Here is a 25,110-nt window from a genome sequence, read left to right as displayed (position 1 = left end):
CTAAATCCCCATAACTTTACAAAAAATGATCACAGGTAAAATAACTTTTCAAATTTAAGCTCAGGACAACAATACCTTTTGAATGATACCAAAAATCACGTCAAAAATGGCTAGTTGAAAAGTCGAAATTTGTCTGAAGAAAAAAAAACACACACCGAGCTTAAATATTCCGTTACTTTTATTACGAAAGTCGGAACAATACTTTCGCGTAAACTTGTGTACAATTTCTCAAAATCCATTGAGCATTACAGAAGCCAAAAGATGAGGATACTGAGAAGCAATTAAGTGCCGACAAAATTTACGATTGAAAAATTTGTTTGTGGATTCCGCAAACACTTTGTGAACTAATTAATCTTGCTAACTTTGACGCAATTTCGTGGCCATGCACAAAAAAAAACAGTGCGCCTTGCAAGAAAAGAGTTCGGGATCGTCACCTACAACTTTTCAGCTGGTTCGTGCAAAATAGATATTTTTATCTGGTTATTATCAATTTTCTGCTAAATAAAGGGTTGCTCTAAAAGGGGGTAGACTTGGGGGGGGGGGCGTTGGCTTGTGGACGCTTCCCCTTTTCATGGAATCGGCGAACTCACCGCCGAAAAGTTTCCTCCCTCTCGAGAAAATCCTAGATCCGTCCCTGGTTGTGAACATATATAATTTGTTTTTTTTTTCAAGTGAGTCGACCATCAAAAGTTATTTTATTTCGGGGATAATTTTTCTAGAAGGTTTTAGAGAAAATACGGATATCTGAGAGACGTGGGTTTTAACAAAGATTGAGAGACTTCGTATCCAGTCAAAAAATTAATCTCCAGCCTGTCAACTTCATTTTACTTACTTGAGCCATGTTGTTTCTAAGCAAAAAGTTTCGCAGCGCAAAGTTTCGTTAATGGAGCAAATTTGTGGCAAAGCTGAGATTTTATCGGGAAAAATCAAACATAACTGAGGGCGTACCGGGATTTAACAAATATTGAGAGCCTTCGTATGCAGTCAATTATTCAAGTTTCCGGCTGGTCACTTTTATTTTGTTTGCTTGAAACTTTTTGTCTGGACTTGAACTTTTTTGTGCCAGCTTGAGCTTTTTTGTCTAAGACCAAATTGAACAATTATTTTGAATTTTGAGGGAAGTAATTTTTTTGTTACGAGAAGAAATAATATGATTATGGAGTTTTTTCTATTTCAGTGCGCCATAATGATGAGCTTATTACTCCATTTCTGCGCTTTCTTCTTGCTGCTGGCCGTCGGCTTTGTCGTCTGTCGGATCTTTTTCCGCATCTTCGTCGTCTTTGTTCTCTTTTGTGGATTTTTCCTCACCCTGAATAATACATACTCATTAATAAATTTTGTTCTCAAGTTCTAACTTATAATCCCAAAAGATTGATTGGGAAGGATGATCTGAACTAAGCGCCCTATTCACGTTCTACACTACCAAAAATCTCATTAATTTTTCAAACCATTTTTTGAAAAACTGTTGCATAACACCTCAAATGCTTTGTTTTAGTTCGCGTTACAGTAACTTTTAGTCGCGGCTATTTTTAAATCATCCTACCATTTATCATAGCGAGAATATTGAATACCGTTTCTTCATGACCGGTTAGAGAATGATCTCAAGATAGTTATTTGATGTTTTTGTGGAAATTTTGACCAAAATTTGTTACACATGTTTTTTTCTTCACCCAAGTTCCAGTAGTGATTTTAACTATCGAAACCAAAATTGAACATGATTAAAGAAAGCCGAATCAATTTTTTGATCGAACAACCAAAAAATGATGTATGCAATTTCAGCGACCGATCAAAACCCCAAAATAATTGTTTCCGATCAAAGTTTGTGTCTAATTTTCAGGAAAGAAAATTGTCTGCAAGAGTCAACACTTTGCTGAAAAGGTGATTTTTTTGCGAAAAACTGTGAACAATTCTTTTTTATATTCGTTTATATTAATTTAAGTGTTATCTCTTTTTAGCGCAATTTTTATTATAGAAAATGATTATATTAATCAAAACTTGTTTCATAATTGGGTTATTTTTGTTCCGACCATTAAAAATAATGGGGAGGAGCTTTGTGTTTAGGTGTGATTTACTTTTGTATTCATCGACTTTTTCTAGTTTTCCACGCAAAATCAGGTACCACAAATAATCATCGGACAGTGTCGAGTGATATATCATATTAAAGTCATTTTAGTCTTGATTCGAACGACTTACAAAAATTTCCATAAAATGTCGAGAAAAGCCGGCTTGAGCGAGTAAAGCAATCGAGCAACGTTTGTTATATACGAAAACAAGGATAGCCAGTTACTTGTTCCGACCATGATCTTCAGGAAACTAGGTTTAGAAAACTTTTTTAAAATTAGTGTAGTTTTTTCTGCTTGGTGTGATGAAAAATTCTGACATGAAATTATAATTCAGGCAAAATCTACAAAAAAAATTCAAAAAATATTTTTTTTTTCAAAATTTTTTGCAGAAATTTTTTGACTTTTTCAAATTATTGGTTTCTAAAATGAAGCTAAAAAAAACGCCAAAAATTAGTTTTACTTGCTTAAAATAAGGTTTTAATTTAGGCATAATGCAGCTGCTGTAAGCCCGCTCGCTTGCTTCATTCGCTCGAATTAAGACGAAAAATCAAAAATTTCAAACCGTTTTTTTCTAGATACTGGGAAAACTTTATAGCTTGACAGAAGGGCTTTTTGTCTGAGTTTATCAACCCAGTCCGATGATTATTTGTAGTATCTAATTTTGCGTGCCAAACAAAAAAATGCCAATAAAAACAAAAAGCCAAAAAAAACTAAAACACACTCGAAAACAAAGTTCTTCCCCATTTTCAGAGGTCGGAACAGTTACCAATTTAGGCTTAAAAATTATTTTGCAAATAGAAAATTAGTTTTTGAAACTTCATTTAGCTCTAATCTGGCAAAAGAAATCAAAAAAACTTAGTGCAACAAAATATGAAAAAAATTCAAAAAGGTTTTCGAATTTTTTTTGTTGAAATTTGGTGATTTGATTTTGGGTCTATTTTTGACGACTATGATATTAATTGGGCTAATTAAAGTGTAAAACAATTTTTTAAATGCGCAAGCATCAAAATAAACCAAGGCGGCCTAATCGTTTATTTTTTCATTCTTTTCAATTGCTAGTGAAGCGGGTGAAATTTTGAAATAGAATTATATATATATATATAATTTTCTCATTTGATATATAATTTTGTCAAGTTTAAAAAATTATCTCATTTTGAAATTTTTTTTAGTAATTTTTAATATCAAAACGCTTGTAATTGATAAAAGGAAGCAGTCGGAACACTAAAAAGTTTGCCCAATACAGCAGTTTTATTCTAATTACGTGTAGTTTTAGTTATTTTATCTGATTGTTCCGACTTTCGAAGACGGAACAAGATGATTGTTCCGACACTTACTATTCCGACATTTCAGCTGATTGTTCCGACACAGAACGGGCGTGGTTTTTTATTCAGTCAGTTTTCGGCAATCAAAATAATAGTTGTTCGAAGATATCGATTCTTTGAAAATAAAATTTGATAAGTATTTGATCATTTTTTGCAAATTTTGGGAGTTTGAAAATTGCTAATTTGGCCATGCTCTGGAAAATTTTTGCGCATTTTGTAGATTCCTGAAAGCATAACGCGAAATATTTATGCTTGGCGAATTATCTCGCACAACAAAATTGTTACCAACTGAACAATACTGCTCGTATCAGGACAATGCCTTGAACATTCCTACTGCCTTTTAAGGTCTATGGAGCAGTAATAACATGGAAACATAAATGTAATGAATTCAGCGATTTTTTTTAAAGTGAGATTTTTTTTGTAAAAATGCGCCTTTTAAAGTACAAAGTGATAAATTTAGCTTCAAATTTAACAAACCAATTATGGCAATTAGACCTCCTTCAACCAATTTGGAACGACTTCTAAGACGGATTAAATCTCCGCAAAATATATTGAGCGTTAATTGTCCCAAATTGCCCAAATTGGAAATCTTTAAACACCCATAACTTTACGAAAAATGATCACAGGTAAAATATTTTTAAAAATTTAAGCTCAAAACACCTTTTGATTGTTATAAAAAATTCCGTCAAAATGGCTAGTTAAAAAGTCGCAATTTGTCTGAAAAAAAACCACCGCGAGCACAAATGATCACAGGTAAAATATTTTTTATAATTTAAGCTCAAGTACCTTTTGAATGTTATAAAAAATTCCGTCAAAATGGCTAGTTAAAAAGTCGCAATAAAGGCTAATCGGTCGTATTAATTTCGCACGGCTCAGGTTTTCATACTTGGTCGTTGAAATTGTCCAAAGTCTATAGTTTTTCAATATTTCTTTTTCCCAAAAACTATTCGATATGGATATAGGGGCAGTTGGAACATTCAGGACTTTGCCCTGATATACGAGCAGTCGTGTTATAAATTTACTCGAAGCAGCGTTTTAGGTAAAATAATTGTAGAGTATGATTGGATGGAAAACGTAATAAAACTGCTAGAGCAAATTGATTTGGGAGAGGTCAGAAAAATCAATTTGGTTGACCTTAAAAAAGCCGACACAAATTTTGGAACTTTTTCAAAGTCCGCCCCCATCAAAAACTATTGCTGAGTCTCCAAAAACACGCATATGGGAGACTCTTTTGCATATATGATGTGTAAATTACCCTTTTCTTCTTCTGAGAGGGTGGTGGTCCGTGTCTGAGTGCGTACTCCTGCTCCTCCCTCCACTTGACCATCTTGTCGTATGCCTTCCGTCTGTCACTCACCAACTTGTCCCACACTCCATCCGACACATCCTTCAAGTACTTCTTGTTCTTCCTCACAGCTGAACACGAACACACAGATAACTAATGGGATCAGGGGCGGATCTAGGATTTTCTCGAGGGGGGGGCAGATTTTCAAAAAATTTTCCAAAATTTTGACGACCTTTTTTTTTTAGGTCGACCAAATTGATTTTTCGAGCTCTCCCAAAGCACTGTTTTGCCCCTATTTTGGCTAAATTTTCTGCGCTGCATACAGATTTTTGAAAAACCAGTCAACAAAGCCGTTTTTGGGCTTTTTTTGAAAAAATTTTTGGCGCGCGCTCCCCCTCAAAGTTAGTATATATTGGCGCCCAAGGCGCCTTTAGAAAAATTTTAGGGTCGGTCGGCCAAAAATGGATTTCTGAAAAAGTATCAAAGGGGGGACCATTTGGGTCGGCAGGGGGTCGAATCCCTGAGAGGGGAGGAACGTCCGTACCCCCCCCCCCCCCCAGCCCCCCCCCTAAATCCGCCCCTGAATGGGATCGTGAAAATATGATGAAAAAAGCCCATAGCAGGGACATGTTGAATGGGTGAAGGGTTTGATTATCTCACGAATTTAGGGATTGTTGGGTCGAGGGTATCGAGTTCGGGACTTTTCCACGTTCCCGGCTATTTCAAAATTTCTAACTTCATAGTTGTTGCTTGTTGTTTGTTTTTATGAGTGGGGGGTGTGTTCGAGGTGAATGACAAGAAGACGGGTCTGCTCTAGACGCTAGACTTAATAGACAATAATCGAATACAGAAGTGCAAGCAAAATTGAAGCAATAAAACGCCAATTAGAATAAATTATTTGAAACAATCTTCAAACTACCCTAAAAAAGTGGAAACTTACTTCGCTTTAGCCTATGTATGAAAATAACCGGGAACAATTTTCAAATCTTTTTTCGAAGTAGAAAACTTTCCGACCTAAAAGATTTTTTTGATAATTTCAGGCTTTGATTATTCTTTTGATTTACATTTACATTACAAAAATTGTGCATTTATAATAAATAGTTTCTGTAATGTGCCTGATTCATAAACGAATTTATTATACAATTTGAATATGGGGGCGGGTTTACCTTGAGGTATTGTTTTCAATTTTTCAAACAGTAATTAAAATTTGTAGCGCCGTAACTTTTTGGCAATACATGTCTTCTTAAGAGCCACTGAGAGAGCCGGAAATCAAAAGATCAATAAAAACCTGAAATTATCAATAAATCTTTCCAAAATATTTTGAAAGCCCCCCTTTTGTAGAAATTTTAGGTGCCTAAATCTCTTAGGCATTTTTGATCGTTGTTGAACAGATTATTTATTCATTGATTTTATGAGCACAAATTGAATTGTCATGATTAGGTTACAACAGCAAAAATACCAGACCACTTTTGGACAACTAAGCGAGCAAAATGGTCTTTCATAAGCGCTCCTGTAAATCAAACAAACCACTTTTGATGGTAAGTTAAGTACTTCAACGCTCGTAAATCAATTTAGAAAAACTATGCCAGAAGATAAAAATTTTATTTAAGTTTGAAAATTTGTCAATTTTGTCGTTGAACAGAACGATCGAGTGTGTGTTGAATGAGGCGAAAAAAGGGAAGATTTAAAATTTCCACTAGGGCAGTTTTTGAGAATACTTTTTGCAGTACAACAGTTTTTGAAAGTAAAACAATTAATTTTTATTCAGGAAGCATACCACTGAAGGCATTGCTTAAGACAGCATAAAACACAAATGTCTTAGAGACTTCAAAGAAAGCAATAAAAAACAGAAGTTATATGTGATTAAAATCAAATTATAGATGAGTCATCATTACATACCGGATAAGAGTCCGTCCTGTTTCTTCTCCGACTTCTCGAAGATGTAGTCGTAGCTGTACGTCACCCAGATGTCTTTCGCCTTTCTGTACTGGATCTCCTCTTTCTCTTTCTTCCTGTAACACACCAGATACATTTACAATGAGAGACCCCCCCCTACCCTATGCTCTTAAAAATAGAGCCCCATTTGAGGGCTTATCAACATCCATCATCCATATGGCATTGTGACGCTCCAGTAGTGATGGTGCCCAGCAATCGTAACGTTGCAGGTTCGAATCGCACTCACTGCAATTAGCAAGATGGGCTCTTGCGTGTAAATCGTAGCTTTGTGGGTTTTTCCAGTCGAGGTGCTCTCATTATGCTATGGCTTATAAATTCGAGCACAATTTCAGTGCTCAGCCGAAAAAGAAAAGAGCGAATAAAAAGAAGCTAAAATTCACCATCGGGTTAGGCCTCTGGCTGGTTAGTTTGAAAAAGAAGACTTTTTTACTTGTGAAGTTTTAAACCTGGTTAACTAAAAAATAAGAGTATTTTTTCCTTTTAAACCCCACCTGTTAGTTTTTACTAACAAAGCGTTTTTTCAAGTTATTGGATTTGACAATTGGCTGGTTAACTGACTACCATAAACCGAACACATTTGGTTCCCATACCCGACCTTGAAAATCCACTGGTTAACAGTATAAAGATTAGATTTAAATTTTGTTTCACTGTGCAAAATGTTGAAATATCGAATTGAGCACAATCCAGTTTCAATTTAATGAGCTGTATATAGGGCGGAGAATTGGCTACCACCCTTTCCACTTCAATTATGGGTATCTATTTTTCCATGAAAAAAAACTTCTGTATGCACCACTGATCATTGGTTTTTATTTTACGTTAGAAAATTCGCCAAAAATTGTACCAACTAGGAGCCCGGAGAAACAAAAACAATACCGACCCGATACTCATGCGCAATATTAAAAAAAAATTATCTTAATTTTCGCACTCAAAAAATATTCGCTGCATCGACGCTTGTTTCGAACAAACTCAAAACAACACTTTATGATTTTAAGATATTTTTGATCAAACCCACAGCTTTTCTTTTTTGGCTTTTTCGGAGTCTTCCTGTTCGTCTTTTTCTTCATCTTCTTCTTCTTCGTCTTCTTTTTTTTCTTCGTTGCCCTCCTCATTCTGAAACAAATAAACAAATCATGAGTATTCAATTATTTAGGATAGAATAGAGATTAAGTTAACATCCCCCTCCCACCCCCCCACCCCCCCAACTCCCACCCCCCAGATAGACAACCGTGTTCAGATACTCCAACTCTACCACAGCGTTCAATTTAAATGCTAAGAGCTGCATAAAAATGCTCTATTCTGATTGGCTTCTCGAGTTGAGGCGCTCTCATAATGCTATGCTTTTCAAAGTCGGACACAACGACAGTGGTCAACCGAAAAAGAGTAGAACAAAAAATAACCTAAGTAGTTCACCATTGGGTTAGGCCTCTGGCTGGTTATAACTAAAAAAAAAAGATTAAAACTCAAAACAAAGTTAACACCCTCCCCCTAAACGGCTCTGGGGCAGGATGTTAATTTGGTTCTAGAATATTAATGGGCACCTTATTAGCCCTTTACCTTTTCTTCCTCGGGTAACTAGCTAGATTTATCTCGAATATAGTTTTATTGTAATATATAGTTAATGCCAATAACAAAACTTATAGAAAATTCTATTTTTGGGAAATAAAGTGAAAACTTTTAGTATGCAAGGGTTCAGACTCAAAGAAGTGTTTCGTGGTCTCAATTGTTTGCTTTGAATCTTGGCCAAAGTATTTACCTCTTTCTTTTTCTGTGACGTGTTCTTCTTTTTCTCAGTTGTTGTTTCATCTTTCTTCTTTTTGGGATCATCTTGCTTTTTAGCTATAAAATAGAGAATTTTTTTCTGAATCTGATTCACTAAAAGTGCTTCAGTCAAATGGTACAAATGATTATCTACAAGCCTTTTGTTTGCTTCTTGAAATCACAGCTGGAAACAAAACCAACCTAAGCCTGTAAAAGTATTATGGTTTGTCTATTTAACCTCTGATCTTAACTTACCGCCGACCTTTAGTTGTTAATTTATATACCTGCCAAAAGCGCATCGGCTTTTGGTAGACTCTGAATTGGACACTATCTTTTATGATACGTAACAAAACAAACGTAACCAATTCAATCTTTTAACACGTATTTTATCTTAGTTAGAATCTCCGTCTTTTATTTAGTTTTAAATAAAAGCCTACTATTTTAGTAGGAATCTTAATCATCCACAGTCTTAATCTATTCCTAGTTTAAGTCACTCTTTTACAACACGAGTGGTATCCTAATTTTTTAACATGGCGCAGTCGAATGAATCAAACCTACGCGGATTAGAGTTTTTCTGGAATAACTCATCGAATGAAAATCAACATGACTGGGAAAGGTGGGCGGAAAAATTCCAACTGACAATTATTGCGAAAGATTCCGTAGACATCGAAGATGTAATTAACCCACCGATAAGAGATGAACTAATTTACCCTATGGCAGAACCATTGGACACATCCGAGGATCAGACCCGTCGGGCCGAACAAGAGGAACGTCATAGAGTAGCAGTACAAAATTACAACGAAGAAGTAAGAAGGAGAAGGGCGGAAGATAACGCCAAATTCAACGGACTTCAAATAGGAGATATTGACAAGAAGCTCAAATCACAGCTATATCTAGCACTCGGGAAAGAAGGACAGAAATGCTTCTCTCATAAAAACCCTGGAAAAAAAATACTGGATATCAATTTCGCAGAATTTTGGGAACTATTAAAAACGACTTTCACGATCACTACAAACCTAACATACGAAAGATTCAAATTCTTCGGCCGAAGACAGAAAGAACATGAGTCCTTAGAAAAATTCCATGAAATTCTTTCAGAACTAGCAAAAAATTGTAAACTGGGGGAACTCGAGTCAGAACTAGTAAGAGATATTTTCATAACCAACATGAGAAATGTCGAGATCCAAAAGAAACTATGCATTGAATACTTGACCCCAGAAAATGTATTATCTTACGTACTAGTTCACGAAAAAGGTACTAAAATCCATCAACAGTACCTAAAATTCCCAACTTACAACCCAGGACCAAGATCACAATATGTGAAGAACGAACCAACATTAAACATAGTCGAAAATAACAAGTGCCGTAATTGCGGCCAGCAATTCAAAAAAGGACACCTATCCACATGCCCGGCTAGAGATAGAAACTGCAATACGTGTGGACGGAAAGGACATTTTGCTAAACACTGCAGGAGTTCAGCTAAAACTCAAACTAACATCGTCGATCAGAATCGGGTACCCCAAGAAAACGAAAATGTCCGGGCCAACCCGCAGGAAAACCCCGAATTTGAGGTTAACCTAGACGACTTCTTAGTTCTAGCCATCGACACAAATAATCAAATAAATGCCGTAGAAGACAGAATAGAGCGCGGAGTGAGAACCGTATTCAATCACGAAGGAGTAGAATTGAAAAAGACACTAAAAGTAGCTCTGGGAAAATTCAACCCCTACTATACCGAGATTCAAATTGACTCTGCAAGCCCAGTTTCCTTCATGAAGAAAGACCTACTACATGAACTGAAGATACGAGACAGATTCGTAAAGCTAGAACCGGTGGACGAGATAACAAAGAAAGCATACCAGGGTTTCGGGAGTACGATCAATATTATTGGAAAAGTTCGAGTGAAAATCCAATCGAAAGGATGGGAGGCTAATGATCAAAAACTCTTTATCACAGAAGGGGCGGAAAGAAATCTACTAGGAAACGACATCCTACCGAATTTGGGTATTGTAGTATTTCAAAAACAACCTCCACCCAACGGGTCAAAGTCACGGGAAAATCAGAAAGTACCACCCATCGGGACAAATGTCAACCAGATAAAGTTCGCATCCGACATCCAACAGGATCAAAATCAAGAGACACCATCCCAACGTGAGTTTAAATCATACATATCAAAGCACTTTTCAGACCTTATAAAAAGAACTGGTAGATCAAAAAACTACGTAGTTAATACTTATTTTAACGAGCCGATAAAACCGATACAGGTGAAAGGGAAACGTATCCCAATCCATCTTCTCCCCAAAGTCAAACTATGCATCGACCAACTATTGAGTGACGGACACATTGAAAAACTATCTAGATGCTCTGAAGATTGTTTTATTTCCCCCATCGTGATTACAGCAAAAAGGGATGGATCAATAAAACTAGCGTTGAACTCAAAACTACTAAATAAACAAATATTTCGTAATAGATATCAAATGCCAAATCTATTCGAACTAATTGACAACGTCGCAGTCACTATTAGCGGCCATGATCAAAGAAACATCTGGTTCTCATCGATAGATCTAAAATACGCCTACAGCCAAATTCCGCTTTCGAAAAAGGCAAGCAATCAGTGTAATTTTAATATTGTGGGGGGAGAAGTAACGGGTTCATACCGTTTTAAAACCGGATTCTATGGACTAGGCGACATGCCTAATGAATTTCAACGTATAATGGACCGTTTGACGGAAAAACTACCAAATACTCATTGTTACCTTGACGACATCCTAATCGCCACCGTAGGTAGCGAGGAAGAACATAAAAAGCTAGTCACTAATGTGTTAAAAACGCTAGACGACGAGGGACTTGCCATAAAATGGGAAAAATGCACATTTTTAACTCATAATATAGAATGGTTGGGATTTAGAATTGACGCAAAAGGGACGACACCATTGATACACAAATCTGACGCAATCAGAAATTTAAAAGAACCAAACTGTATTAAGGACATCAGATCCTTAATGGGATCGATTAACCAATTTAATAAGTTCATACCAAACTTAGCGTCCTTATCAACACCCTTCAGAGAACTCATGCAAAAGAATAAACCATTTAAGTGGTCCACTGTACATACGGAAGCGTTTGAAAAAATCAAGAACGAAATTTGTAATACTGTGACAAATCACCATTTCGATGTAAAACTGAACACTCGGGTGAAATGTGACGCCTCACATTTAGGATTGGGCGCGTCAATCGAACAAGACCATTGGGGGAATTGGAAGACAGTAGCGTTCGCTAGCAGATTTTTGAATATCGCCGAACTGAAATACAGCACTAACGAACTCGAATTACTGGGATTAGTCTGGGCACTAGATCATTTCAAAAATTATCTACTGGGTAAACAATTCTCAATTTTAACAGATCACAAAGCCTTAATAGGAGCACTGAAGGACGATAAATACACTAAAACGGCCCAATCACGTCTCACCCGTTGGGCGGATAAACTATTACCGTTCGACTTTACTGTAGAACATTTACCCGGTAAAGATATGGGATTTGTCGACTATATATCCCGACACCCATCGGGTGAACCCGTACCAGTTTCCCTGGATGACGAGAAGTTCGTTATCGCTTCTGTAAACCAGATTAGTACACTATTAGGCTTTGATCACCTTATGCCAAAAAATTCGTGGGCGCAAATAAGAAATAAATTCTCTCAACATTTCTTAACAGATGACGTCACTTTTTGTAATGCGATTGGCCAGTCAACAGATCATATGACCAGTCAAGAAATAGAACGTGAGAAACGAATTGCTAATGCCGCTGAAATTTTCCAAGCGATATCTAAACATTCAAACATTTCAGTGTGTCAAAATTCTCACTCGCGTACAGAACTGTGTGACTCATCCTGTAAAATTAACGACTTTTCTACGAATTTTAAAATCCTGAAAGAAATGGCAGAACAAACTGAAAACACTATTAAAGAAAACACGGACGTTTTAACACCAAACACTAGTAACCCGTCGGAAAAACCCGAGAATCGATCACCTAGCAAGAAGAAAACAGTTAACTTATTCCCTTTCTCTTGGCCGGAAATATTTGACACTAAATTTATGTCCCTCTTATCGAAACAAGACCTAATTCTGAAAAAGATAATCAAGGCAATCGAGGAAGATAGAAAACAGGATATCCTACATCTCGGAAACTATTATAAGTCATATTTGAATAATCTACATGTCAGCGGAGGATGCCTCTATTTGGACAACCGTTTAGTAATCCCAGCATGCCTAAGATCAACTATGCTGAACAGACTTCATGAAGCTCACCCCGGCCAGTTCGCAATGAAAAGCCTGGCAACACAATACATCTGGTGGCCGAAAATTTACCGCGAAATCCAAGTCCACGGTGAAAACTGTATAGAGTGCGTAAAAGCAGGTAAAAATCTGAAGCCTCTTATAAAACACAATACCCTAGGGAAACTCCCAATGGTCGAAGAACCAAACCAAGAAATGGAATTAGATTTCGCTGGCCCGTTACCTTTAGTATGGGGAACAAAAAAATACATATTGGTGTGTGTAGACAGATTTTCAAAATTCCCATCAGCCCAAATAACATCTAGTACATCGGCTAAATCTATTATTAACTTCCTTAGTCGATATATCGCTTTACACGGGATACCTAGGACAATTAGAACAGATCAAGGATCTGGTTTTATCTCCAAGGAAGTTAGAGAATTTTGCCACGATCACAACATAAAGGTGATATTTAGCCCAGTGGGTGATCACAGAGCTACCGGATTAGTGGAACGTCTAATCAGGACTATTAAGGAACGACTCCTGGTGATGGCACAAGAACGCCCAAAACCTTCTTTAGAATCTGCACTCCTGAAAATAATAAAATGCTTAAGAACAGTAACTCAACAGTCGCTTAACTGCTCTCCTTTCGAAGCACATTTCGGTAGATCCCCAAACACTATCTGGCATAATTTGGTTAAATCACCTTCTTCGAATAACCTTGACTGGAATAAAACTTTGTTATGTATAGATAAAGGCAAAAAACTAATGAGCCGAGAGCGAAGACATGACTGGGACGCTCCTGACGACATTGAAGATGGAGATGCCGATGATCATTCATCATCCTCGGAGGATATCTCAAACGCAGTGAGATATGTACCAACAAGTGCAGGATCCCCAGTAAAAGTCCTCTCCCGGTCAGAAAAAAGAGATGCCTTGGGCATAAAGGACTCGATTCTGAACAACCCGTCGGGTAAGACCATTGTTTATCGAAAAATCCAAGATAGAATGAAAAATGAACCTTACTATAGAATACTCAAGGACGAAATTGTAAGAGAATCAGATCACACCGTGACTCTAAAAAATGGGAAAATAATACGTAAATCTGATTTAGCCATTAAAAGACAGTGCACTCAGAAGAAACCAAGTCCGAGAAAACGAGACCAATTAGTCAGATTTTACGCGACCAAAGGACTCAGGAAAACAGCAAAACCTCCAAGAAATGTCGGATTCAAAAGTTCAAAAACAACCCAGAAGAAACGAAACCTTCAGTGGAAATTTGAAGAGCTCGACATTGCGAGACGAAACGCGGCCATGAACAGTTCTAGGGAAACTCTTCTCAGAGAGGAAGAAGAACAGAGAAAGAGACTGAGAACACCGATTGGCCTCGAGATTGACCAAGAACCAAGCCCGCCGGGTAAACCCGAACTTCTTAAAAGTTATTTAAACGAACCCGGAGTGACGATTGACTCACATGAAGATATGTCAGATGATAATGCGAGTGACCTAATGACACTAAGAGACCTCAAGGAGAAAACACTGCTCGAAACCACGAAACGAGACGAACCACCAATGCCCGACCAATCAGATCCTAAGTTAGAAACATCAGACCATGCCGACCAGAAGGTCGAGTTAGATGAGATTCCTTTGATCAACTTGGATTCCGGTGACAACGAAAGAGACTCTCAAGCGACCCCACAGCTGATCCTCTTAGACACTAGGGAGGAGAGTAATGAAGCGACCCAAGATATGCCGGTACCTTCAGAGAATCCCGGAGTAAAGTTCCCTAAATCTACTGGAGATCAACCTACCATGGCGGAGATGGGACCGAAACAAATACTTTCTGACCACACTAAAAAGTCACAGAAATTGTCCGGTACTGCTAAAAGGAAAGCCTCATCCCCTATGAAATCACCACCCTCGAAAAAACTATCGGAAATTTTTACACGTCAAAACACGAGACCCATGCGAACCAGGCAGCCCCCCAAGATGCTAGGTGAGAGAGTATTTACCAGTATAGTCGATCTAACTGAGGAAGACCGCGATGCCCCAGAATTCGGTTCATCTAATTTCGTCTCAGTGTGTTCAACGTTGGAAGCAACTACGGTAGAAAGCCATCATGTCGACCTAGTAGACCTGACAACATTAACACCACCTTCTTCATCACGCCCTACCATAGTTCACTTGCGGGAGGATATCGACGCGTACTCAAGTGACCCAAAGCCCTCAAAAACAGCCGATCAAAAGAGCCCAGACAAGAACGTCAAATTTAGCCCTGATGTTTGTTCCACCCGATTTAACCCATCGGGCCTATCTAATGAAATTTCAACTCCTACATTTATACCCATCGTATCTGACCCAGACTGGCTGAACACCTCCTCTATCATTTCGGCGATAGAACTCCTTGGACGGCCAATGACGCTGGAGGAGCTAAGAAGATGGACTATAAATAAAGCAGCAAATCGGGAATCTGATTAGACGCAGGAGCTCAAAAACAGATGTCATCAAAAACATTCTCAACCTATCAAAACTCCATTGTAAAACTTTTAGCACCTATAGGTTCTGTTTATGGTTTATCGCCTAACATTCCAGGACCCTAGGGTCATACAAACCTCTAGTGCTGTTATTTTAAGTCATGGTGATGATTGGTAACATTTATACCCTTGTTTTGGCTATAGAATTTTGCCGAACTCCATTAAAGTTCTGTTCACCCATGGGGCGTTACCATCGGATAACAATTAGATTTATTCATTTTGGTTATACCCAGTATTCCGCTTAATTTTACGACAACTTTCTGCATACCTTATGATCTTAGTCACCCTGGTGCTATTTCAGTTCCTTACTTGCCTTTTGTCACTAACCTACAGTTATTTCTCGGCGAATACATATTATTCGATCTAAGGTGCTTTGTTTTGGAATTTTGTTTTTGTTTGACGAACATGCCGTCCGGCCCATCGGGCTCGATCATTGGTAGTCCTCGTTTTGTACACCCACCCTTTACATCTGACAACCGTGTTATTCTTCTCAGTTTATAATACGCCTTTTGGGCCCTTTACCAAGTTCGTATTAACGATTCTAGATCCACTCTCGGGGGGGTCCTAGATAATGCGCTTACTAATTCATCCATCTTAGTGCTTAATCATTTTTGTTTTATTCCCTTCTGATGAGGCGAAAGGGATAGTTTAGAGATAAATTTCGCGGGGAATGTAAAAGTATTATGGTTTGTCTATTTAACCTCTGATCTTAACTTACCGCCGACCTTTAGTTGTTAATTTATATACCTGCCAAAAGCGCATCGGCTTTTGGTAGACTCTGAATTGGACACTATCTTTTATGATACGTAACAAAACAAACGTAACCAATTCAATCTTTTAACACGTATTTTATCTTAGTTAGAATCTCCGTCTTTTATTTAGTTTTAAATAAAAGCCTACTATTTTAGTAGGAATCTTAATCATCCACAGTCTTAATCTATTCCTAGTTTAAGTCACTCTTTTACAACACGAGTGGTATCCTAATTTTTTAACAAAGCCAAAGTTTCTTCCCAATCTTTTGTGATTGACTGGAACATTAACCAAAACTATTTGGTTGATATGCATGAATTCCGACCACCGTTATAGGAACATAGGCTTAGTAGTCGGAAAGTGGCGATGAAGTGGCCGGAACAATAAATCATGGATGACTCACTGCTGGTATTCTTTTTGTTGGCTTTCTTCTTTTCCTGTTCGCCTTCCTTCTTTTTGGCTTTTTTGTCCTTCTGAGCTCCACCCTCTTGCCCCTCTTTTGCGTCATCTGCTTGACCTTCTTCGCCATCGTCAACTTTTTCTTCGGTTTCCTCATCTTCCTGAAATCCATTATTTTTTTGAAAAAAAAAATGTTTATTGTTCCGATCATTTGAAAAACGGGGAGGAACTTTGTATTCGGGTGTGTTTCAGTTTTCCACGCAAAATCAGGTACCACAAAAAATTGCTAGTATACAATAATTATGTATGTACATATTTCCAAATGTACATGTATTCCTTCGATTCCAAAAAAATCAAAAAAACCAAAAAGATGCCTTGACAATTTCTATCATTCTATTAATCTATCAAGTTTTTCTTCAACTTTTCCCCCAATCAGCGTGATGGAATATTCATTTCTAGTGTACAGCACTCGGTTATTTTTGTCTTTCTAATGTTTTCTACATAAGTTTTTAACGAGAAAATATAATAGGAAATTCGGACAAAAAGTTATTAAAGTTTGAAAAAAAATCAAATTCTTAATTGAACCGTTTTTCTCGATCAGTGGAGACGGAAGGGAATGTTCTCAGACGAAATCACAACAACTGGTTATTTCTATTGTTTTTGTACTTTTTCATTTTATTATATTTCTTTGTGTTATGTTTTTAGGTTTTTATATTTTTGTATTCCTTTTTTTGTATGAACAATTTTAATGAAAACTTTGGTCCGACCACTGAATCGGGAAGTAACATCGTCTTCCCGTGTGTTTTAGTTTTTTCCGGGCAAAAGCAAATTCCTCAATAATCCTCAGTATAGATTTATCATTTCAAAGACCTGTACCTCGTGACTCGAACTACGAGAAAATTTCTAGTAAGTTTTCTCGGTGTCAAAGTTCTAGCCTTTTGTCTGATTCTGAATACACGACGAAAAACTTACTTTAAGTCATGATTATATTAGTTTTCTCCGGGAAGTCTAGATTTTGAAGCTTAATTTAGCTTTTCCTGTGCAATATTTAGTTTTGTTTTCAAATCAAAAACAAATACGCGAGATGCTTCCTATTTTATTGATATCCTAATCTAAGAGCAAAAGACGTCACAAGTCTAAAAAGAAGAAAAAAACTTTTTTTCCGTTTTTTTAAAAGCCTGGTTGGAGTTTTTTTCTGCGTTACTTGCGCAACAACCGGCTACCTATAGCTTTGTTTTATAATTACACTGGTATCCATCCATACACCGAAAAAGCTTATCATACAATTCCACACATCAAGAATATGGAAAAATGCTTGTCATGCAATTTTCATACGATTTCGAAGCATGATTGAAAAAGATATAATATATTTTCTGAGGCTGTTTGATTCTAGTGGACAGCCTGGTGATGAAAAAATCAAAGTTTTTTAAAAAAAAATTGCTTGTCATACAATTCTCAAATATGTACTCAAGCAAACATTTTCTAAATTTAATTTTCCGTGTTGATAACTTAGTTCTGGATACACAAAAATTGGATTTCCTTTTTATTCCTTTTCGCTTTATAAGTTTTTTCAAAAACACAGAAAACTATTGTTTTTTTTGTATGGAATGTTTATCTATGCCTTGATAAATATCTGATAACTTAGAAATTCAAATAAAAAAAACATCGTTGAAAAGTTTTGCCAAAATTTGAAAGTGTGTTACTTTTGTTAGATCATTTGTGAAAGACATCTCTAAGGCAATTCAGCTCGTTTTCTATGCCTTGTAACTGCAAGACCGGCCAACCTTTGGTGCTTTGAGTAAACCAAGGTCTGTGTCGCTTGCGTTGGGTTACGAACACAACTCAAATTTTTTCAGAAACGAAATTTAGAAAAAAAAATCAACTTTATGGTTTATGGAAAAATATTTGTCATAAAAAATCATATATGGAAAGTGTTTATCAAAGAGATTTCATACAGTTTTCTGTACGTATGGCATTGAATGAATTATATGATAACAAGTTTTTCATTTGTGAAAATTGTATGATAAGAAGTTTTGGTCAACCCGGGATGCAATAATATACTTTTATATGTTTGATATTATCTAATTTTACATTCTATTATATTTTCCTTATTATGATTCTTTTTTAATTTTACAAAACTGTTTCAATTAATTTTTCGAACTGTGCGACAAACTTGATAAAACTTGATAAAGCTCAGAAACTTGATAAAACTCGCGAAGTTTGTAACAGAAACTAGTACCAAAGGGAAAACCTGAAATCTGGCTGAAACTGAAACTGCTCCATTAATGTGTTGTCAATTTTTTTTTCTAAATCGACTGGATTGGGGGAGGGGATATTGAGGAGTTTTGGGGATATTGACGGTTGATACAAAAAATTTCCTCTAACTTTTTTTCCGTCGTCTTCAAATTCGTCTTCTTCTTCTTCTTCGTCATGAGCAAATGGTTTGTGGTACAGTTCGTAGTCTGAGAGGAACAGGACATTGTCCATCTTCCACGACACTTCCGGGTCTGTGATCCTGATTGCAGTCCGTCTCTGACAGTACGTGCCCGGCATCTCCTCGTACCTCTATACAAAAACACAAAATGCACAGAACCTTCCGAGGATAAGCAGAATTTACGTCCCAACACTAATTTTGGCTGAAAATCACATTTGATTCAGGTGTTTACATGTTTTTTTTTCATGCAAAATCAGTTAACTCAAATAGTAATTGGTGGGCTATTTTTCATTCTAAAACACATTTTTAGTCTTGATTAGAGCTGCAACATTTTAAAAAAATTCTCCAATTGCAGAAAAGACCCAATAAGCGACATAAATACGAAAATAAGTTAAAACTCATCAGGTTTTGTAAGTAAAAAGTATAAACAAGTAAAACAGGTTTTACAAGTAAAAATTAATTTGTGCAGTTACCTTGTATAATGCGTAATGAGAAACGTCTGTGTTTGTGTATGCGAGCAAGGAGTTGAAACAGTAGGGCATGTATGGCTCCCTGAAACAACAAAACGCAGACTTACCAAAACAAGTCCCCCTTGTTGGAACATCAGAAGGAGGGTTAGATACTACAGTATAACTTTTTGCATTCATTTAATGAACAATATTAACATTCTATTACAATATTAATAGTATTTAACTAACATACTATTACTCACAATAAGGAAGGGGATGAGGACTTCGTTTTAGTTTTTACGGATCCTTTGGATTCGTCTAAATCCATCCCTGGCAATAGCTGCGCAGGAAATTGGATCAGTTTTTTGGATAGGGTAGTTTAAAAATCATAATAATCGTGTTTTTTTTTGCCGCGTTGGTCCGCTATTGAACATTTCTGCTCTTCGCTTTTTCTGCAAAAAGAAAACTTCCTTTGATATTAACAAGTACAAACCTATCTGGCTGTGCCTCCATAATTTTTCCCCTGATGTCATGGAACTCCTTCTTGACTCCCTTGTACTCCTTGTCTACCCACGTGGGCAGAGGTGGCAACTCGCTTCCCCCCGCCTGCGACATAGCGGAAGTGCTACTTCGGTGCGTATCCTGCGACGTGTTGTCTAAAACATAAATATCACAGAATGTTACGATCACAACTTTTGCAGCAACAGAAGAAGCTCCGAGACGAGATGCTAAATGAAACAATTTAGGTTTTAGTTAAGCGACCACCCAAACACTTTTTGTAATTCTGGTATAAAAATATGAAAAAGTTGATTAGATTAGAAGGTAAAAAATTTAAAAAAATAAAAACTCACCTTTTTCACCCGGCATTTTTGGTTCCTTTTCTTTTTTAAGAAAGGAGTAAATTAAATCCGCGCTGTCAAAAATTTTCCCAAATTACGTTTCGATTTCAAAGGAAACGTGATATATGAAAAGCAGAGCCTTTCAGTTTTTGAAACCAGCGTTATTGTTCGAGTTAAAACAGCGTGAAACTGTTACGATACACGTGAATTATTAGCCACCAAAATCATCTGCTCTAAGTTTGATTTGATCTATACAAAAAATATATATTGTTTTGCTTCTAATTGAAGCCTTATAGAGTAAATAACAACACGTATTAAAAAGTCCTTAGACCATAATTCATCTCTCTTTGAAGAATAGAAAGTTATACTGAGTACGATGATTGAAAGTAGCCACCGTAAATTTTTTGCATCGTGAGTTTAAGAAACAAACGAGCATTACGAGCGTTATGAAGAAATTATAGTGCTCGATAATTGTATGAATGATTTGCATATGAAAAGAGAGACGGCAGGTTACTGTGCAAGAAGCACAGAATGTTCCGACCATATTCGACAGTCATAATAAAATAGGCCAATTGGTAAACAGGCAAATTGGAAAAAAAATCAATAGAAAAACGAAAAAAAATCGTAGAAGTCCAAAAAAATGTCACATTGTGAAAAAAAAAATTTGAAAGTTTTTTAGTCCAAAAATGGCGCCATCAACCTCCAAAACTATTTTTAATTGAATAAAACTAGGTTTTCACGGCTTAAAGCTATTTTAATGCTGCTCGCTCACCTTATTTGCTCGAAATGAGATCAAACACCAAAAATTTCAAACGATTTTGCGTTGAAAACAAAATAAAAGAAAACAAAAAGAAAAAGAAGCTAAAACGCATCCGAATAAAAAATCTGCCCCATTTTCAATAATAGGAAGATACACGCTCAATCCAACGTAGAAGAAAATAAAATGGTTCTTACTTGAAACTTCCTTCTTTTTCTCGGATGGGACAGGAAAATTTGAGCTGAAAAAACGTTTGCTTTCGACAAAATTAAGACAAAGACTGTTCGTATACCAGGGCAAAGCCCTGAATGTTTCCATTGTCCCCTAAATCATGTCATATTTTTTTCGGAAAAAGAAAATATTGAAAACCTTTAAACTTTGAACGATATCAAAGTGCAAAATTTTGAGTCGTACGAAATTAAAAGACCGATTAGATAGCCTCAAATCGATTTGGAACGATGATGTTGGGCGCCATAATTCGCCCCGCATAAACAAGCCCTCAGCTTTATGAATAAACTCTCTTCAAAACGCGCTTAAATTAGTCAGAACATGGCCGATTTGGCAATTTTCAAACCACCAGAACTCTACAAAAAATAATTGGAGGTGAAATATCTTTTTGATTTTGAACTGGGGAAGTCAATGGTTTCAATGGGATATAAAAAATTTTGTTGAAAACTATTATTTCGATCGGCGAAAATTGACTTAATAATAAAAAAAAACCACACCGAGCATAAATATTCCATTTTCCTCGAAAATCGGAAGAAAAATCAGTTGTGTTTAGCGTGAAACCTTTCGATCTCTTTTTTACAATGCAAGGATACGGAGTTATCCAGTTGAATAATTTATATCGGAAATTAAAAAATTTCTCAAATAAGATAACTTTAATACCTTATGATTTGATTTCTTGAAACAAAATAACGGAATGAACATTTTATTGCTCCGGCTTTCATAACGAAAATAATGGAATATTTGTGGTCGGGATGGTTTTTTTTGAAGGCAAACTTCGACTTTTTAACTAGCTGAAATTGACGTAATTTTTTTATATCAGCCGAAAGGTACTGATGGCCTCAAATCAAACTTGAAAAAGTGTTTTATCTGTGATCATTTTTTCATAAAGTATTGAGGGTTTATCTATTGGCAATATAACCAATTTAGGACAATTAATGCGCAATCTACTTCGCACTGGTAACGCGTTAGCGGAAATTGAGCCCCTCATAGAAATCGTTCCAAATTGGTTGAAACAGGCTATGTTTCCCTATTTTTTGCGTAACTAGAAGCGAAATCGATCACTTTTTACTTTATATGGCGTTTGAGTTGGTAATTTAAAATAACTTAAAACCAAGGTAATTTTTTTTCTCGAAAAATTCACCATTGTTTTAGAGAGTTCGCTTTAAAAATGATGAAATTTTCGGAAAATGGAACGAAAAAGAAGCAATAATTTTGAGTTTTTAAATAATCCGCCCACACGGCTCATAAAATACAAAGTGAACGGTTTCGCTGCTACACATTAAAAGACAGCCAAAAAAATTTTACAAAGACCATATAGCTTCTTAAACAAACAAAAACAAAAAACTCAAATTTGCTGATCAGACTCCGACAACAAACTCTCCACCAATTAAACCAACCTAAAGACCCCAAACAAAAACTAACCCAAAAACACTACAAACCAATTTTGAAAAACTTATCCAAACTTCTTACGTCGAAAACCAACCCTTTATGAAGAGCGACAAGCACGACTATCAGAACTATTGACCACAGCACATTAGAATGCACCATTAGTGAACCACAATACGAACAAACTTATGAAATTTGCCCAATACTGCCTCAAGATTTAAGCAGAACAAGACATCATTGTCTACACCAATCACAAGAAACAACAATCGATAGACAAATAATTCACTGAAGAAGAAATAGGAAATTAACAACAGCAAAAGTTCAATTCAATATTAGCTCACCATCCGAACCATCAACCTCATCAACCCCGCAGAGAAGCACTGTAGCATCTACTCTCACAATTCAGAATATAAATTCACTACCATATACACCAAACATACCATCAGATTTTTTAGGTTCAACCCCAACTTCTGCACTGATAAGATAAAACTCGTTTAATCCCCCAACACCTTCCCAAAGACCACCGTATTGGACGAACTATCATCATCCGCACGGTGAACCAAATTTACTGTAAGACTGAATCAAGATTTCATGAGGAACAGCATCATCACCTCTCCCAAAAACATTTTTACTACTATCATAACCTTCAAAAACAAGTCTAGCAAACTTATGCACTTTTCCAATAAGCTTACAACAAATTTTAAACACTAGATATCAAAAGTTACAGAACACTACTAAACCATCAATGCTTGATTGGAACTCTTTTGAAGCAACTCCCTCATTATTTATTCCACATTTAGATAGAACTCGACTTCAAATTTTGCATTAAACCGATTACAAAATCGACGCGACTTTCACCAAGATATACAAGACCATAACATCCAAATACTATCCCAAGATTACAGTTAAATATTCCCATAATTACTCGACTATCATTGTATCAACCAGTAATTACAGTAAAAGTTTTACCCCCTCTATTAAATTCTACTGAACTAATATATAAAAACGACAGATATAACAAAATTGGTTTTACATCTTTTTACAGTCCCTCTTCAGGATTATCATATACATGTATCTTTTATTAGTACCAAAACTAAATATCTTTTACCTTTTAGCTCATTTAGAATGAACGTTTACCGACAATCTATCAGCACAAGAACTCCTTGCAACAAAATTATATGAAAAGAAAGTACACTGTTCACAAGTTTCAAGGGGTAACAAAAATAGATTTGATCACGAATTACAAAACCTTAGTAATTTTTTAAGTTTATTATTTTTTGAAACTGAAACTTGCAAAGCGAACTACCAAGTTTAGATTGAGTCAAAATTAAAGAAGAAGCTCGTACACGCATCAACATCAACATCAACTTGAAAAAAGTCAAGGACAAACACTATTTGACGATAACTATCCCTATCATGGCGCACATAGACGATTAATTTATGATCTCCTCGATACAAATTTAATACCTCATTTTGGCATAAATGACCCATCTAGCTGATCAAACAAGAAAAAAATGACCCATCTAGCTGAACTTTGGCATAAATGACCCATCTAGCTGATCAATAAAAATTGTTTTTGATTTGAGAAAACAACTAGTACACAGGCAAAACAACTGGTACAGGGGCAAAATTTGGTTGGCTCTCTGAAAAGGCCTGCATAATTTTTCAAGTCGCTAAAATCCAAGCACAAATTATCAATTTTCATAAGAAAACTTTCTAGAATCTATACCATTTGATCAAGTAAACCCCATAGAGCAAAAACAGCTTAAAATCTTTTTAAAAACACAAAAAGTTATTAAAATAAAATAACAAGTAAAATAACAAATAAACCGAAAACCCAATTCGCATGCAAATTTTGCAAACCCCTGTTTAAAAGCCAATATTCCCAAACTCTAGTTTAATAAAATAAAGGGTATGATATGAAAACAGGAAAACTTATCATTAATGAGGCCGACACGAATCAAACCAGAGACGATGAAAAACCTTACAAACCAGTCCCAATCTATAAAAACAATGAACAAATACGTCGCAAACTCCTTTCAGAAAATCCTGATAGTACACGTCTTCAAGAACTATCACTAATAAATCACACTTTTTTGGAGCAATTCTTTGTGGCTTAGAAATTCAAGCTTCAAAAAAGTCACTTTTATACGTCCTTGCAGACAAGCGGTGCTCTCAGCGAATAGTTTTGTTTTCTGAAAAAAAGGTTCATTTTGTCGACAATTCTCACGACGCACAAATGCTTGGGATCCCGCCGTCTTATGTGGATCAGAATATAGATGCAACCTAGTACAATTAAATCTCAAAAAAGATAAATACTATCTCCATACACCATACCCCACAACGATGCCATCACTAAAGTAATTTCCACCTGTAACTATACGCGCAAAAGCCAGAAACCGCAATATTGATATGCAATCAGTAAGAACTTACTCACAATCCTATTTACAACATCAGATCAAAACCCAACAATTTTAGGAACTTCTCATTTAAATGGATACAATACAACGACAGGCAATAGATCGAAACCTAAAAAAACTTCTAATGAAACCCAATGAAACAGCCGGTTTTTCAGATATCTACGCACAAGATTTTAGTGAATATCTTGAAGATATCAAACTATTTTTACCTCAACGGAGAAAAAAATATGCCTCTATTCCGCTCCAACATACAACA

General features: G+C 36.2%; 2 protein-coding genes across 2 annotated transcripts in view; both read right to left on the bottom strand.

The window, feature by feature from the left end:
- LOC134846886 (protein chibby homolog 1-like) overlaps window positions 1–11,415 on the bottom strand; it is a 270,708-nt gene extending 259,293 nt beyond the window's left edge. The window contains exon 1 of the mRNA XM_063864300.1: window positions 11,402–11,415. The gene's annotated coding sequence lies outside the window, so the exon portion shown is untranslated. The remainder of the gene's footprint in view (window positions 1–11,401) is intronic.
- On the bottom strand, window positions 1,093–20,343 carry LOC134846885 (DNA ligase 1-like). Its single transcript, XM_063864299.1, has 10 exons — window positions 20,076–20,343; window positions 19,718–19,880; window positions 19,249–19,327; window positions 18,727–18,906; window positions 16,346–16,502; window positions 8,380–8,462; window positions 7,639–7,736; window positions 6,570–6,682; window positions 4,641–4,801; window positions 1,093–1,309 (listed from the first exon to the last, which is right to left on the bottom strand). The coding sequence occupies exons 1-10, from the start codon at window positions 20,089–20,091 to the stop codon at window positions 1,199–1,201; spliced, it is 1,161 nt and encodes a 386-aa protein (XP_063720369.1). The 5' UTR covers window positions 20,092–20,343; the 3' UTR covers window positions 1,093–1,198.
- Between the last annotated feature and the right edge of the window lie 4,767 nt (window positions 20,344–25,110).

This window comes from Symsagittifera roscoffensis, chromosome 5 (genome assembly GCF_963678635.1).
Source record: "Symsagittifera roscoffensis chromosome 5, txSymRosc1.1, whole genome shotgun sequence".
NCBI lineage: Eukaryota > Metazoa > Xenacoelomorpha > Acoela > Convolutidae > Symsagittifera > Symsagittifera roscoffensis.
This window is presented reverse-complemented; position numbering and strand designations above follow the sequence as displayed.

Coding starts and splice junctions, on each gene's coding strand:
- LOC134846885 (XM_063864299.1), bottom strand. Junction 18,907..19,248: donor CTCATTACGCATTATACAAG/GTAACTGCACAA, acceptor GTTTTTGTATAG/AGGTACGAGGAGATGCCGGG. Junction 4,802..6,569: donor ACAGGACGGACTCTTATCCG/GTATGTAATGAT, acceptor GTTCGTGTTCAG/CTGTGAGGAAGAACAAGAAG.